Source organism: Sebastes fasciatus, chromosome 10, assembly GCF_043250625.1.
Source record: "Sebastes fasciatus isolate fSebFas1 chromosome 10, fSebFas1.pri, whole genome shotgun sequence".
In the NCBI taxonomy this organism is placed as follows: domain Eukaryota; kingdom Metazoa; phylum Chordata; class Actinopteri; order Perciformes; family Sebastidae; genus Sebastes; species Sebastes fasciatus.
In genome coordinates, this window is record NC_133804.1 from 31,437,561 (window position 1) to 31,454,258 (window position 16,698).

Below are 16,698 nucleotides of genomic sequence, written 5' to 3' on the forward strand. Positions count from 1 at the left end.
CAGGTACATGTGACATCGTTACTGGCTGATGTTCACGGTATATTTAGCCTACTTGGTGGCCGGTGAGAGATCCGTCGCCTCAGCGCTACATTCTCATTCCCTGTGGATATAAAACCCCCGCCGTGTATCTGCTGCCACTATTTGCCTGTTGTGTTGTAGCCTAGTTTGAACCCGTCCAAAGCCATGGCCATGCTCAGGGTGTCTTCTTACCGCAAGCTGTTTGAGGATGGTAGCTGGAGTCGTAACGGAGGGTTGGGTATGCAGTGTGCAGGGCAGTACCGGGCCTCCGTCAGGTCAGTGTGGGATATTGAGAATGATGCTGAACTGTAGTCAAATTGTTTTGTGTTGTTTCCTTCTAAATATGACAAATGTTTTACTGTAACTTTGCGAAAGTAATCGTCCCTGAAGGTGGATCAAATGATCTCCCCTTCAAAATCCAGTCTTTGGTACATTGTCTTCCTCTCAGGGTTGCGGCCGCTTGCAAGTGTGACGGTGAGTGTGACATTTTAGACTTTGTAGCTGCCAAGGAGCTCAACAAGGAAGGTCTGAACCGGTTTGTCCAGGACCGCAACATCATCGGCGCCCTCAATGACCGCCTGGTCGGGTTCATTGAACTGGTGAGGACAAACTGCTCCCAATGACACATCAGCACTTTATTTTACCCTCTGCTGTGTCATGCCTTTTGTTCTTGGTAAATGAAGCGGTGAGTCTATATATGTGTACATACAGTATCCACCTGTTTAATCTGTCTGTGTGCCCTTTAGGCCCGTTGTTTTGAGGAGGAGAATGAGTCTCTTGAATGTCAGATTGTTGAGCTAGAGGAGATGCTGAACAGTCGACAAGGGTCCACCAGCATCACCTCCGCTGTGGCCGTGCCGGACTACAGTCTGGATGCAGTGGTGGAAAGACTGCGCAGGGAGAGGGTAGGGTGTGTCTGCTGCGTGTTCCTCTGTGTGTGACATTCCTAAATTGGGTTTTCTCATAGACGGTCCATTGAGCTTCTCATCCCCATCCCATCAATTATACTTCAGTTTGTACAGTGACAGGCAGGACTGATCTGTAACCTTGTCAAGATCCATCACTGTCGTCACTGCGTCTTCCTGCAGGACAAGATTCTGTGCGACACCGAGGAGCTGCACAAAGAGCTTGAAAGTCTGATGAAGGAGTACGAGAAGGCTGCACAGCAGAGGATCCTCCTCCAGCACGACCGACAAGATGTTACTGAGGTAATAGTTGTAAATACAATAACATCCGTACCTGGAAGAAAACTGACATGTTAGTGGACGTCAGGGCTGTAGCCAAGATTTAAAAACACTGAGTTCCCTGACAAAAAATATAATATAAATATATATGTACTATAGTGAATACAGCTTGATTTGATATATTTATATATATTAATATGTATTTATTTAAATATATATTTATATATTTATTTATTTATATGTATATTTCTTTTTTATTTATTTATATATTTATATATATATATTTATATATTGTGATATCCATAAAGGGTTTCTCAATGAATGACTAATTATTTATTACTCCAGTATAGATGAGGAATAAACCATTAAAATGCAAAAAATAAAAATAACTTTGCAGCACATTTTTAAGTGAAGGATCCCTGAAGTTGGAGTACTACAGAGATTGAAAGCCAACAAACAATAATCATGAATTTTTATTGTTTCCTTATTGAAAAACAAAGTATTCAAAAACAAGGAAGAAGTAACATTTTTTTAATAATAACAATAATAAAGTAATAAAATAAAAAAAAACATGAATAAATAACTAATATGTAAAAACAAATAAAAAACATTAAAATAATAATAATACAATAAAATAAATTAAACAAACATAAATAAATAAGAAATATAAAAAATTAAATAAATTCACACACCAGATTCCCAACACCTACTTATATTCAGTCATTTGTGACGACTTAAAACAAACTTTAATAAACTTTCTTGTGCTGTGCTATCAGACCTTTGTTGTGATAATGTACCTTCAGCACTAGATGGCAGTATTGTCAAGCCTCTCCCTGCGCCTCCTCCTCCTCTTGCCCTCCTGATGAATCAGCTGAAACTCTGCACAGCTGCTCCTCTGTAGCGCTACCCGATGGGTGTTGATCACCAGCAGTCACACAGTCTGGGCTGGTGGCCCACTGCAACCTGAGCCACTAACTTCTCCACATATACCCCCCTCTCCCTCACACATGCCAGAGCCCATCTCCTCCCAGCCGGGCCAGATGCGAGGGAGGCTTTAATTTCTCCCTTACAGATGTAATGCAGGCTGTAATACGGTGCCGTAATGTTCCTGCTGGCTCAGTTCTCTGGTTCTGAATTGGAAGCAGCTGCAGGGTGACAAGACTTGGTGGGAAATCGACAGGGAGGTAGAGGAAGAGCAGAGATGCGGAGGAGAGGAGCGAACACTTACACAGCTCAACCCACAGCTAGCTGCAGTTGCAATATTAGACTGGCACTGATGAAATAGGGCACGTTTGGTTTGTTTTAAAGTATACAACTGGATATTGTGTTGCTTCTCTCCTGCCAATTCTGATCCATTTTCAAGGCCCACAAATTTCCCATCATTTATACATTTTGTTTCAGTTATATCTTGCATTGCCAGACCTTGTTGGCTACGGTTAAACACAGTTGCGCAAGTGAAATGAGTTTAACGACGTTCACCAGAATTAAAATACAATTGCAAGGAAGTGGATGAATGACAAGGCCAAGTGCTCAGTCTGTTTCATAAGTAGTGCTGGGAACGAAAAATGGGCACACAAAAAAAGAAAATGTTCTTCACGCACTCTTAGGCAGAACAAGGAGAGAAGTTATATTGAAAGCCTTTATTTAGTCAGGCATGTCGGTTAAAACGCAGACCCGTTTCGACCTCACAAGGTCCTCATCAGGGCAGAAATAGTAAAAACACTGGATTTTGAAATGTTGAGGAAACTTAAAGGCCCCTGGATACTTGTTTTATTAATCAGCTTCTTACTGTGAGCGATGCAGTCCTACCCAAACACACAATTTTCTGCAAAGGTTAGAACAGTTTTGGTTGTTTTATATGACAGATTTCTGTATTTCTGTTTGTCTCTGTGATTTTTTTCCATTGGTTTCAATGGGGCGTTGGAAAAAGGTAATATCACATACTTCTAAAGGCCCAGACACACCAAACCGACATCAGAGAACTAGCGCCGACAAAGGCCGAGTTTTGCATCGCCTCACGTCGCCTCATGGTGTCTCACGTTGCCTGTGTTTTGGCCAAAAAGTTGCACTCGAACACACGGCAAAGTCTACAACTAACGGCCAACTACCACGTACGTTCTGCATGTGCGTGAGAGGGAATAACTCTCCACACCAGCAGGTCGCGGTAGTCTGTATTCGTCATTCAAAAAGGGAAACTGGAAGGACGGCGGATATACGAGCCATTTTTATGATCCGTACATGAAACAAAGCAGCCTTTGCCGACCGTTATACTCACTCACCACTTAGCTTCATTCCAGATGGCCGTGTCGTTGAAAATATCTGTGTATTGGAATGAGCAGATGAGATGAAGAAGAAAAATGAGAAGAGCTTTCTGTGTGTTTTTCCTCTCGACTTTACTCGTTGGCTTGCTTTCCTCACGTCCGTTCCTCTTCTCGTGCATTGTTTCGCTTAAGCTGAAAAGCCAATCGGAGTGATTTCTCTCACCGACGAGCTCCTCTTGAACGCTAATGCTCTTCCAATATGTTTGCCAAATGAACTTTATATGGAGCTATTATTATGTCAGTGCTGTGTTAAAGCTTCTTCTGCTGCCCTTAAGTGGCCAAAAAGACAATTAACGCTGCTTTAAAGTTGCACAGAATGTGATTTACAACAAGTTTCTCCCTGCTGCTGCCGTCTGTGTTCAAATATCCGCCGGCAGCAGCAGCAGACTACTTTAGCTTACTGCTGTCCATCAAGGACCCTGCCGCCCTCCCAGCGAGGCTCCACAACTTCACCACCAAACTCCCTCTGCATGTGTCCAAATGTAAACGCAGGCACCCACAGTAATTGCATCCAACACAAATTAATCTGGTTCTTTTAAAAAGAGTAGATGAGCTGAGAACCCCTGCTGGCGGATGAATTGGTGGACAGGGCTTTGTGTCTAGTTAGCCTCCTTCTGATCTTCCTCCTCCTCCTCCTCCTCCCCCCCCTTCCTCTGCATTGCGGTGTCTACTTGCTGTTCAGTGAAACAGGTGGATGTGCTGATGGCTCCTAAAATGGTTGTTCAGGGTGGAAACAAAACCTTTTTCTACTTTGTCTTCAACCTGCGGTGTGATTTACTGCACAAGCCGCAGCGTTCCTCTCAGACACCTCCAGAAAATGAAGTTGAACTTTCTTTACTTTGCAGCCTTGTTCTCTGTTAATTTGATTTTCTTTGCAGGAAGTCGACGCTGTGACAGCAGAGTGTTTGGCGCTGAGGGAGCAAGTGGCTATCTACGAGGAGCAGCTGGCCAACATGGAGGCCCAGCACACGACGGTGAGGGGGGGAAAGAGAGGAGATAGAGCTGCAGTGGGATAAAACAGGGATTGTTCATATAGCCATGAAAATTACTCAAAATGTAGCACTTGGGTCAGACGGGAAGTGCTGGAGAAATGCCCGGCCCTGTGGTGACAAACACAGCTGTGATGACCCCGGTCACCTTGATGAAGAGCCAAACACAGCTCTGTAAACAGAAACGTATGAGGACAGGATTAAAACACAAAACATGTAATCTAGTGTATCGTGCAACAAGTCAGAATTAGGCCCTTTTTTTATTTATTGTGCTCCTTATTCCAGTGTCTTAAAGGAAGGATGTGTGGAGAGAGGCAGGGGGGAGTAACATTTGGGTCGCCTGAAAATGTCTTGTTCAGTGTTCGATTTGACTTTACTTAGCTCCATCCTCTTGTGTCACTTCTGGTTGCAAAAAAAACCAAGATGGCGACGGCCAACATGACGAACTCGAGGCTTCAAAAACGGCAGTCCTCAAACCAAGCGGGTGACGTCACGGTGACTACATCCACTTCTTATATACAGTCTAGGGTTACAACTAATGTCTGTACAGTTGGTATATCGGCTGTTTGGGGAGAATGAACACAACCCAGAAGTCAACTTCACACGAGTGACATAAGGCTGTCTGAACACCTTCATATCTAACGGACCGATATGGAAAGTGACCTCTTCTCATGTAACTCTTGGCAAGATACGCAGATATCTCCACTATCTGCTTTAAAATAAGGACATGTTTGCAACCACATCCAATGCACATCATTACCTTTATCGCATCCACACACACACCGTGCCTTCTCCACCTTCTACAATATTCTCCACCTCGCCTCGAGATGACAGACGCTCCCCAGTATCAGATCTGGAGGCTGTAGGCAGAGAGAGAGAGAGAGAGGCAGCTGAGGCAGGACCAACTCCATCACTCTGTGTTTTTCTCTGCAACGCCGGGCCGCCCGGCGTTTAACACACTCCCTCTGGGACACGCTCGATAACTCACAGTCCGGGAAATGCAGCTGAATACCAAATGAAAACAGAAGTTCCCTTTTGTTTTATTAACTGATGTTATTATCAGCACTTCAAGATACCCCATATTCCCCCAGACAAATCGGCAGCCATGTCGCTATTTAGGTGGAGGGGAACGGAGAGAAATGTTCGACTGCCACTGCAGCTCTGTAGCAGGTCATTTCTCACTGTAATGGATGTGAGGTTTTTTTTACTAAAGGGGCTACATATTGGAAGCTGAAGACAAGTATGTTGATGCATCAGAATGTGCTGCATGTGTTTGTATTTTAAGAGGTGTGATGTAACTAAGTACATTTACACAGGTACTGTATTTTAGCAAATATTTGAGGTACTTGCACTTGACTATTTCCTTTTCATGCCACGTTATACCTCTACTGCACTACAATTTCATTTATTTGACAGCTTTAGTTACTAGTTATTTTACAAATGAAGATTTTGCATTAAAAAAAAATGCATGCGCTAATAAAATATGATGTGTTGTTTAACAGAACAGGATATAAGATCAAATAGATCAAATAATAAATAAAATTCTCTACCTGCAAATACAACAGTAAAATGTTACTTGTACATTAATGCATTCGTAATAATACTATATATATTAGTATAACAGTCACGGGAACCATTTGTTTGCATAACAAGTACTTTTAATTTTGACACTTTGTAGAAAATGCTTACATACTTTAACTTAAGTAACATATTCAGATGCTTTTACTTTAAAAGTAACAATACCACGCTGTAAAAAAACTACTACTTGTAAAAATATTACATGTCAAAAGTCCTGCATTCAAAATAGTATTCAATATTATCAGCAAAATGTACTTAAAGTGTCAAAAGTAAAAGCTTTAATCATGAATAAGTGTTAAATTACAATGTGTTATTGATTAGCAGCGTTGTAATGTTGTAGCTGGTCAAGTTGGAGCAAATATGAACTGCAGTTTGATCAATAATAATGAATCATATTTTATAAAGTGTCCACATGTTTTGTACATAAAAATGTGCTTTAAAGCTGTCAAAATAAATGTAGTGGAGTAAAAAGTGCAGTAATTCTCTCTGAGACGCAGTGAGGTAGAAGTATAAAGTAGCAATACTTGAATACTAATACTTGGTTACATTTGACCGCTGAGTGAAGGATGTGAATGAACATACGTCACCGCTGTGTGTTTGTGTGAGCAGGCGGTGGAGAGTCTGCTGGGGCCGACTGAAGGGACTACAGGAGCGGTGGCAGCTTTTACGTTTGGCAGCCCTGACATCACCGCGGCCCTGGATGTAAAGGAGTACTACTGCCAGCTGGCTGAGAGCCTCCAGGTACGAAACACACTGTAACATAAAACACATAAACATGTCATGAAGCGGAAGCCTCTTTAGAGCCAGATGCTTTACAGCAGCATGTCCGTGTGCAACCGTAGAATCACAACGAGGTTATTCCTGGCTTAAGTTCTCATTGAGCGACACTTCTATGCATGAATGGACTCAGACCAACGTCATACACACCAGTGGTGGAAACTCACTCAGTACATTTAATCAAGTATTTAATTACAGTTTGAAGGTACTTCTAATCTACTTGAGTGTTTTCATGTCATGCCACTTCATACTGATGTTATCTGCTACAGCTATAGATGTTGCTCTTCAGATTAAGATTTTTTGTGAAAGATTAAACCAGTGTTTCCAAACCTTTTTAACTTGTGACCTTTTACAAAGAAGCAATGGCTGGTTGGGGCCCCTCTGCCATGTTTCAGATGTCTATATTAAAGCTGAAGTAGGCGAGATTGAAGCAAATATGATTTAGAAAAAAGTTATTTTTATAAAACGGTCGCTATATGGTGACAGTAGTACATGAAACAGGTAACCTGAAAAAAAATCAGGTGCCTCTGTCCTCCGGTGCTCCTAACTGCATCTGCAAGATTTCACAGACCGGAGGAAAACAAGCAGTCAGAGCTGATCTGAGGTCTGCTGTCCAGCTGCCGTCTATGAGAGCCGGCTGTCAATCACTCGTGAACTCCGACCAAACGGTCAAACTAGGCAGCGCTGATCAAATATGAATCAATATTATGTTACGTTAATGCCTATTTCTCTCCTCACATGTTTTCAGAATCATCTTGTAGTGCACGGTTTAGCTGTAAAATGAGAACGTTTGTGACGCCGCCGCCATTGTGAAATGTGAAGGAACGCCAAGTTCCGGTCACATGACCGGAGCACAGCCAATAGGAACGCTCTCTCAATGAAATGACCTGTGATTGGTCAAAGTCTCTCGTCACGGGCTAGATGTTCTAAAGCCTGAAAACAGAGCCATGAGGAGGAGCAGAAGTCTAGTTATCTCTCAGGACACTTGAATTACAATATGCTGAAAGGTTATTATGGGATTTTTTCCCAATGATGCCAAAAATATATACTGCCGCAGAACTTTTTTTTTTTCTTCTTTCCTCCCCCATTAATCATCTCACGACCTCTCAGATTTATCTCGTGACCCTTTGGAGGGGGGGCCGACCTCTAAGTGTGGCAGCCACAGGACTAAACTACTGAACTGTTTTTAAACAAAACACCAGCTAAACCTCAACCAGCTACAACAGTAAAATGCTATATATATATATATATTAGTGAGGGGGCATTTTTCTGCAGGACACGTACGTTTACATTTGATACTTTAAGTGCATTTTGTTTGTAATACTTCTGTATTTTTACTTTTACTTGGAGCATTTTTAAATTGTTGTATTGCTACTTTAAGGATCAGAGTACTTCTTCCCCCACCGGCCACCATCCTCATCCTCCTGCTGACCACTGATCACCTCCTCTCTCTCCCTCTGAAACGTCTCCGTCAGGTCCAGATGTAAATCTCAACTTTCACAAATCACGCAGTGATACTCCCACTTGTTTTCTTTCCCTCTTAACACAACACCGGGGAAGAACTTGAGAATCAGAGGAGCAGGACTGGACCAAAAGACAAAATGCCTTTCTCTACCTGTGTGTGTGTGTGTGTTATATATGTGTGTGTGGTGTGCAAGCAAAGACGTGCTGCATTGGGGTCAGACTACAGCTCCGGTGGGTCTGACCCCCTCTGGGGGCGAGGATGTCTGCCCGGTTCAGAGGTCAGGGCTGTAATCAGACTGCTGGCCGCCTTCCCAGGCTCCTCAGCAGCACTGGAGTGGACGCTGGTGTGTGTGTGTCCTTCATTCAGAGGCATGGCTGAAGGGTATCCAGCGTATTTATATATTTGTGTGTTCCTTGTTCCCTCAAACCCCGTCCATTCCCTCTCTCTCCCTCCCACTCGGTCTCTTCTCTCGCCAGCTGGACACCGTCTTGTCTGTGCCTGGCCTCGATTTACGAGACGCAATTGTCTCGATGCTAAAAATGATTGCTATTGGGTTTGAACAGTAATGGTGATTGCTGGCTGGCTCCCACCACACCTGTGCACCCTCATGTTGCTCGTTTCTGCTGCATTTGTTCCATCTAATCAGGAATGTGGCGGACACGAGGAGAGGTTTAACCATCAGCCGGTGTGAGAGGCTCTGATTGCTCTTTGCTCCCCCTTGTCAGAGAGCACTTAACTGAACCCAAAAGAAATCCTCCCTACAGTCCTGTGCATTTGCAGACTCAAACTGAAAGGTCAGAACTTCTCACGACACCACTTCTTCCTCTTCCTCTTCTGTCGTTTGCAGTACGAGTGCGGTGCAGCCTCCTCCGCTGTGGTTCGCAGTGGTGATGGAAAGCAACTGGAAGTGGGAGGAGCTGGAGGGTCAATAGTCAAAGACGTGTCAAAGATAAAGGACATCGGTGAGATGAAGATGCTGGTGAGTGGACTCGCTGCTGCTCACTCACTTCTTAAGAGGAGACTCCCTTCACCGAATATGCAATAGAGGCATTATCTTATGAAATATAAAATTTTATGTGGACCTTTTGAGTAATACGTTTTTGAACCCCTGAAATATTGCTTTAAGAAACAGTCCCTATGAAAAGTGTTGACTGTGTGTTCTAAAGATTATCCAGAGTAACGGGGGACAAATCTCAGAAACTGATACTTAATAAAACGAAAACTGTCTGCATGCTGGTTACCGCTACTGCCAAGTAAGAAAATGTGTATTTTTGGGGGCTGAACCGACCCCTTTAAGTCTCACATTTACACATCATTAAAATCCTTCAGTTCCTGCCTCCTGATTTAGATCTTCCCATAACACATTTCCCACCTCTTTACTGACAAAGAAAAAGAGGAGTCTCACAACCCACCGCTGGCTCTGCGTCGGCCATCAGCTCCTAAATCAGACATAATGGTGGAAATGAATGGTTTCCCACAGCGGGCGAAAGGGGAGTGGAGAGCAGCTGAGTGACAGCAGAGCAACAGTGTGGGAGATCCTGCTGACCAGAGTGTTTACTCTGCGGACACTTTCAGCGGGAGATGTGAAGGGGCTCGGCTTCGGCTCAGACAGGATTTATTGCCCTCCGTGTCCTCAGTTATTAAGTACAGTCTTTCTGAGCGCCTGCAGCGTCATAAACGTCTTAAATCTTGACACTGATTCTGCAAATGGAGAGAGAGGAAATAAACCTTTATCGGATGTTTCTCATGCAACCGTTTTGCAAAATGAGACATCAATAAAGAGACGAAACAGGAAAGTTATGACTCAAGTAAAAGCACTAGGTGATTCCAGAAAACGACCTCCTCTTCCTCCACATTAACATCCATCAGCGGTCGGACCACAGCTGACACCGAACCACATCTATAACAAACACGTTTTTTTTGGTTCTCATTTCCGCGGCCATAGCTCTAACTCCAGCTCTCTTTAAATAAACAGCGAGCCTCTGTAACCACAGCAGAACTCTCCCAACATCATCTACTTTTCTCTGATACGCAGCACACACAGTCCCCAGCTCTGCTCAATCCGGCCTGACGGATGAACAGCACGGCTTGATCTGCTCTGTTTCCTCTCTCGCCTGTGATGGATGCCTCGGGTCCTGTTTCTCACTGAGACACAACACGGCCAAACAAACAGATTGCAGTGAAATCAGCCCTGACTCAGAAATGTATATAATAGAGCAGGCACTGATGGGGTTGTACGCCACTACTCGCAGTACGTCCCAGACCGCACTGATCATTATCATGCCCGGGAAAAACGCAGGAGTTAGTGACTCGACCAGGTTTTGGGAGTCATCGTCAGCAGCCTGTGAGTTGTAACTCGGGTCTTCCTCTGCTCACATGATCTCGCTGAAAGACGAGCACGACCGCCCGGATCCCCATCTGGCTGTGACAGCTAATTGTTGAACTTCTGTGATTGCTGTAATTACTCACGGCAGGACGCCACAGCTTCAGACATGGAGGGGGGGGCAGGGATGCTCCTGGTTTAGGTTGTGGTAGAAGTAAAGGAACCTGTTTTACAGGTCAGGTTGATTTGCGTATAATCTCCATATCGAAAATTGATCAAATGACTATATGAAATGTGAAAGGGGGTGTTCGTGGTGACCAACCCACAGAGAAAGGAACATCATTACATTATTACTAACAAGAAGAAATCTGTGTTGGTGGGTATATTTGAATGAATAACCTTCGGGCTGCATGTCGTCCGTCTTTCTTGCAGATTTCAGAGCTCCAGAAGGAGCTGGCTGAGCTGGAGAAGTGTAACGAGGAGCTGGAGGACGAGGTTGAGATGAAGCCGGCTGCGTACATGGACGAGATTGCTGAGTTGGAGGTCTGAGAGCGAACTGATTAACGATTAATCATAGCCTGCAAAGGACCAGTGGTTTGGACTGATTCTGTCATTTAATCTCACCCTCTAATCCCTCCATGCTCTGTGTGTGTGTGTGTGTGTGTGTGTGTGTGTGTGTGTGTGTGTGTGTGTGTGTGTGTGTGTGTGTGTGTGTATGTGTGTGCGTGTGTGTTTTTTCAGTGTACTATAGATGAAATGCAGCACCAGGAGTCCGACTTCCAAGTGCAGATGAAGGAGCAGTGTGAAGACTACAAGGAGCTGCTCAGTGAGAAGATGGCCAGAGACATGGAAATCACTGCCTACAGGTCAGACAGTCAAAATGTACTCCAAACTGACTTTAAAATATTTTCCTGGGATTGTTTTAATCGCACTAATAGCAGTTGCTCGTCATCCTGGCGTTCAATAATACACCCGAAATAATACAAAACAAAAATCGGAACATTAACAGTTACAGATTAAACATCTATATGAAGAATGAACAGTAAAACGCAGCATAGACCAAAAAAAACCACAAAATAAACTTTAAAATTAGACTGAATTAATACATAATAACCCAGAAAGCACTGCCAAATATACACCGATCAGCCATAACATTATGACCACCTGCCTAATATTGAGTAGGCCCCCCTTTTGCCGTTCGGTTGTACTTAGCTCCTCCCTCTCGTGTGGCGACGGCCAAAATGCCAAACTCGAGGCTTCAAAACGGCAGTCCACAAACCAACGGGTGAAGTCACGCTGACTACGTCCACTTCTTATACACAGTCTATGGATAAAACACTTGGATTATTACATTAGACCATGTTACCAAGAACATATTGCACTTTGCAATTCGATGCTCTTTGTATTAGTAATCTATTTGATGTGAGTCTGAAGAAGCTCTGTATACAACAGGGAAGACTTAATTGATCTTTTCCTCCTAGGGTTGACTTACAGCAATAATTACATTTTATTAAAGACCTAATATGTTATAACAGATCATAATGTGTGAGTGCTGATGTAATTCTCTGAGCTGCCGTATATATACAGCACTATATACATACCTCTCTTTCACCTCTTAAACAGAGCTGCAGGTTATTCTTAAATGAGACCCCCTCAACTATATGTCATGTACAGCACGGTACAATTATACCAGAGGAGACAAGAAGACTTTAGGACAGTGACGTGTTAGCCAGACTGTCAGTCGACAGGATGACCGTGAACCAGCGCAGAGATGGACAGCCATGTCTGCTGGAGAACATGGAGGTGTTCGTTCCAACAAAAACACTGCACCAGGTGGTTTCACTGATTAGTTTTGTCTTCCCCTGTTAAAGGTGTCACAAAGTCAACCGCTGCAGTTTCTGATTGCAATTAGAATCTAAAGCGTCTTTCCTGACGATGTATTGTAGATTCCCGTCTCTGCGTTCATGGGGGGTCAAACGAATACAGACGTCCCCTGCGGTGTGCATTATTTAAACCTGTCGAGGAGAATGAACTGCACCTAATAACCCTGTGGATGATTTCATTAGATTTAAATGAACTTGATGCTCTGTTTGACATTCTTTACATGCTGTATGAGCAAATCACACAAAAAACACACGTGGAAATGACGTGTCCATTGTCACCATCTTTCCTCAACATCAACAAGAAGTTTCTGCGTCACCACGAATAATGCGAGGAGTATTTCCGCAAGATCCTGTGTATGAGTCCAATAATGTCAAAGCATCTCATATAGTGTCACCTGGACATCCACATTGTCCGTTATAAGATATTCTTGCAAACAAAGGGCTGACATCACGGTGTCACAGGAAACAGCTCCTGAATATGATGCAGTTTCCCGTTGGTGACCTTGAAGACGTTTCATGTCATTCCCTTCTTCCACTGAGGTTGTTTAACCATCTGCCGTCCTGGTATGTGGACTGACGCACTTTAACCACCTCATCCTGCTGCACACGGACTTCCTCCTGGTCCCCCTGCAATCGCAGTTCCGACTGCGTCTGACCCCCAGAGGGGCCCTGCTGCAGACCTGAGCTCAGACCCCTCACAATGCCTCATTAGAATGGGCAAAGAGGACCTCACATGTCAGCGCTGGGTGCTGGGCCGCCGCCAGCTCTTCTCCACGGCAGCCTGTTAATGTCAGCCGTCCCCCTTACACACATTTCCAGATTCGCCACAGTTTTAATTCCCTCTCGTTACCCGACAGACTGTCCCAAAGACATTTTAAGGCACACAGTTAAAGCCAACTTTCTTTTTTTTCTCTTTCCCTATTTACTGGATGTTTTGTCATCCGTGATTAAAACCATGAATAAGAAATGAAAATGGTGGTTGTTTATTCTCTCCGTGCCGTGACAAACTGTCTGTGCACAACAGACCCTAATGACCCCAGGCTGCCATTACCGGGTGGCTTATCGCCTGTGAAAGCATCTCGGAGCAGTTTCGGCAGATGCTCGCTGCTTTTTCTCACTGCTAATGTGAACCATATTACACTGTAATTCATTCTGCTGTTCATTGTGGTCGGCTCACGCTGCTGCATGACTCAGCAACAAGTAGCTCAACCTGGGACCAGATCCTTTTTAGTAAAGTGCAGTCGATGAGTGTACTGCACAGCAGGTCCTATCTTAAAGCTGCTATAATCAATATTTTTATATTAATGAATCAAAGGAATCCCATCGGTGCTACTGAGCTTAACAGCATCTTTCAGTTCATTGTTTTGGATTTCTGGCTCACAACTTTACAACTTTGGCTCACTCTCTTCTCTCTCATCATCACCAGCGTTTCCAGATGCAGCAGGCAGCTGTTTTCAGTGAAATAGCTTTAAAAACCCACTGTGTTGTTACCGGCCCTGCACCAAACAGAAGACAGACACAGTTAGCAACTAGCTTGTGAACATAGTGAAGTATTTAGCAGATAAGACAAAGCAAGTTTTTAGATAGCACAATACATTCACATCGGCAATTCAAAGGGCTTTTACAGGTGAGCAGATAAAAGAATCAAGGGTCAAGTATACTTAAATTAAGTGAACTTCAGTGCACTTTTTCTTTAACCTGGGAAACTTGGCCAACTACTGATTAGCAGCAGTACCTGTGAGTACTTCACCGTAGTCACTTTGTGTATTCGTGTGTTTCTCTGGTTCAGGAGTCTGCTGGAGAAAGAGGAGGAGAGGCTGTGTATCCTGTGACTTGATGCCGGAGAGTCAGACCTGCAGGCTGGAAGCTCCCCCTCACATGGATTAGAAAATAGACCAAATAGAAAAAACACACCGAGACCAGCGCTAGGATGAAGCTTAGGGTACCAAACGCAGCAATTTAAAGCAGAACTTATCATGACAGATTAATGCCGTCTGGAGGCCCTAAGCCGGGGCCATTGATAACAGGTCGCTGGCAGATGACCCCGAGACGCCCAAGAAAGATGGAGCTGTCTGAAAGAGGTGGGAGGACGAGAGGCTGTGGGATGAGAGTGTATCCATTCAGTGTCTGGCGGGGATATTTCCTTAAGTGGGGTTTATCTTTACCAGCTCACTGGTTCATAAATGTTTTGTCCCCTCTTTGTTGAACGAGTCCAAACACACAAGTAACAGCTCCGTGACGTCATCCCCCCATCGGATACCACCTCGTCCATCACTCAAACTCTGTCTGATTACCAGCTCTTAACCTTTGACCCCTTCCCTGTTAACAAACATATTGACAGCCCTCCTTTTAGTAACTTAAAACATCCCTCCTTCTCTTTGCTTTTACAGTCGTGTTTTGTTTTTACATATATATCTGACAGTCGACTGTGCTGTTTGCTTTTCAAATGGTTCATGAAGTTGTGTTTTTTCTTACAAATTGAGCACCTGGATGTTTCTACAAGGAAAGCCTGTGTGATTCATTATTCCTTCTTTTGAAAAGCAATGTCCCAATTTGCTGTTGTTTCAGAAAATAAGCATTCGGTAATACATTCCTCTGTAATCTTTTCCTTATTTTCTACTTTCAAGCTGTCTGTGATAAATCATTTTGGTTCCTGCTTCTGCACAAGCATCACAATGTGCTTTAGATTTAAATTAAATAAAAGTAGTTGCTTGAGAGATCACCTTGTACTGTGTGAAAATCTGTTTCATGAGAGCCGCTTGTGAATCTTAAGATGCGCTATGAAAGTACGCAGAGTGATTTATGTTCAGTGATCCTTCTTTCATTCATCTTCATGTTCGACGTGAGATTTGAACATTCCCAGCTATTAACGATCTCAAAGGCTTGTTAGCTCCGCCATAAAGATGAAAAATGCTGCTAATAACGGATCAGATGAGATTAGCCACACTCTGTGAACTCTGCGGCGATGAGGAGTTAGCCTCTGTAATAATTGAGTTCAGTGTCTGGAGAAAGGGCTGGGAACGGGCGGATACGGTGACTTGTTTAATTGTCCCGACATGAAACATGGCCAGCTCGCGGGAGGAAGCCGCGGTGTCTGTTTTCTCAAGGCCGCGGAGCTCAATCAAAACCTCAGAGGAGAGGAGGTAGAAGACGTTGTTTTCCTTCAGTGCTCTCCTCTATATCTCTCGAATAGAAAGCCAACGAACCGTCCAGTGTTCTGATCTCATGGGACTGCTCCGTCTCTGCCATGTGGTAAATATGAAAATATCGAAGAGTTGTGTTTTCCCACATTTATATTCTCAGCTGTGCTTCTTGGGGGGGAAAGGAGGTCGACTGTATGGAAATCAAGGAAATAGACCAGAATAGTAAAACTTCCTCATCCATCCTGCTCTTATAGAGCTTACATACATGCACACCTGCATTCAGACATATGTGCAAGAGATTAATGATCATTAGTCCAAGTAGCAAAAGTCAACCCATGCACAGAGCATGAACTTCTAATATTTCCTGGGAACGGGTGCAGGAAGAGACACATATTTTTAGGCCTATTCAGGTGTATTACTGTACGAAATATGTTCAACAATAAATATCCCAAAACAACAAAAGACATTTTGTGACCATGAAGGGGTTAAAGCTTCAGTAGGCAGTATATGTTTTTGGCATCATTGGGCAAAAAATTCCATAATAACCTTTCAGCATATTATAATTCAAGTGTTCTGAGAGATAACTAGACTTCTGCTCCTCCTCATGACTCTGTTTTCAGGCTTTAGAACATATAGCCCGTGACGGGAGACTTTGACCAATCACAGGTCATTTCATTGAGAGAGCGTTCCTATTGGCTGAGCTCCGACTGGTGGGCGTTGCTTGGTATTTCCTCAACTGATCTCAACATGGCTGCAGTTTTTATGCACCAAATATCTGGAACAAGCTCCCAGAAACCTGCAGGACCAACTCCAACTCTGAGTTCTTTTAAAACAAAGCTTCAAACTTTCCTGTTTGCTGCTGCCTTTAATTAAACCAGTTAATGATCTGATATGGCACTAGAGCTTTTACTGCTTTGTGTTTTAAATTCTATCCTAGCTTTTATTTTTAGCTTGTTTTTATTTTCTAATCTTTAATGTTTTATTGTTTTTATGTTTTTATAACTGACAATAAATAGT

The 16,698-nt window shown here is 43.5% G+C and overlaps 1 protein-coding gene across 1 annotated transcript; it reads left to right on the forward strand.

The window, feature by feature from the left end:
• The first annotated feature begins 40 nt into the window (after positions 1-40).
• On the forward strand, positions 41-15,253 carry vimr2 (vimentin-related 2). Its single transcript, XM_074649406.1, has 10 exons — positions 41-293; positions 467-617; positions 765-923; positions 1,107-1,226; positions 4,402-4,497; positions 6,700-6,831; positions 9,180-9,311; positions 11,088-11,198; positions 11,397-11,521; positions 14,328-15,253. Exons 1-10 carry the CDS (start codon positions 184-186, stop codon positions 14,368-14,370), a joined length of 1,179 nt encoding a protein of 392 aa, XP_074505507.1. The 5' UTR covers positions 41-183; the 3' UTR covers positions 14,371-15,253.
• The last annotated feature ends 1,445 nt before the right edge of the window (positions 15,254-16,698 follow it).

Bases quoted from the DNA above. Each gene is read 5' to 3' on its own strand.
- vimr2 (XM_074649406.1), top strand. From the start codon at position 184: ATGGCCATGCTCAGGGTGTCTTCTTACCGCAAGCTGTTTGAGGATGGT. The intron at 9,312-11,087 runs GTGAGTGGACTC...TCTTTCTTGCAG, and splicing joins TCGGTGAGATGAAGATGCTG to ATTTCAGAGCTCCAGAAGGA. The intron at 11,199-11,396 runs GTCTGAGAGCGA...GTGTTTTTTCAG, and splicing joins ACGAGATTGCTGAGTTGGAG to TGTACTATAGATGAAATGCA.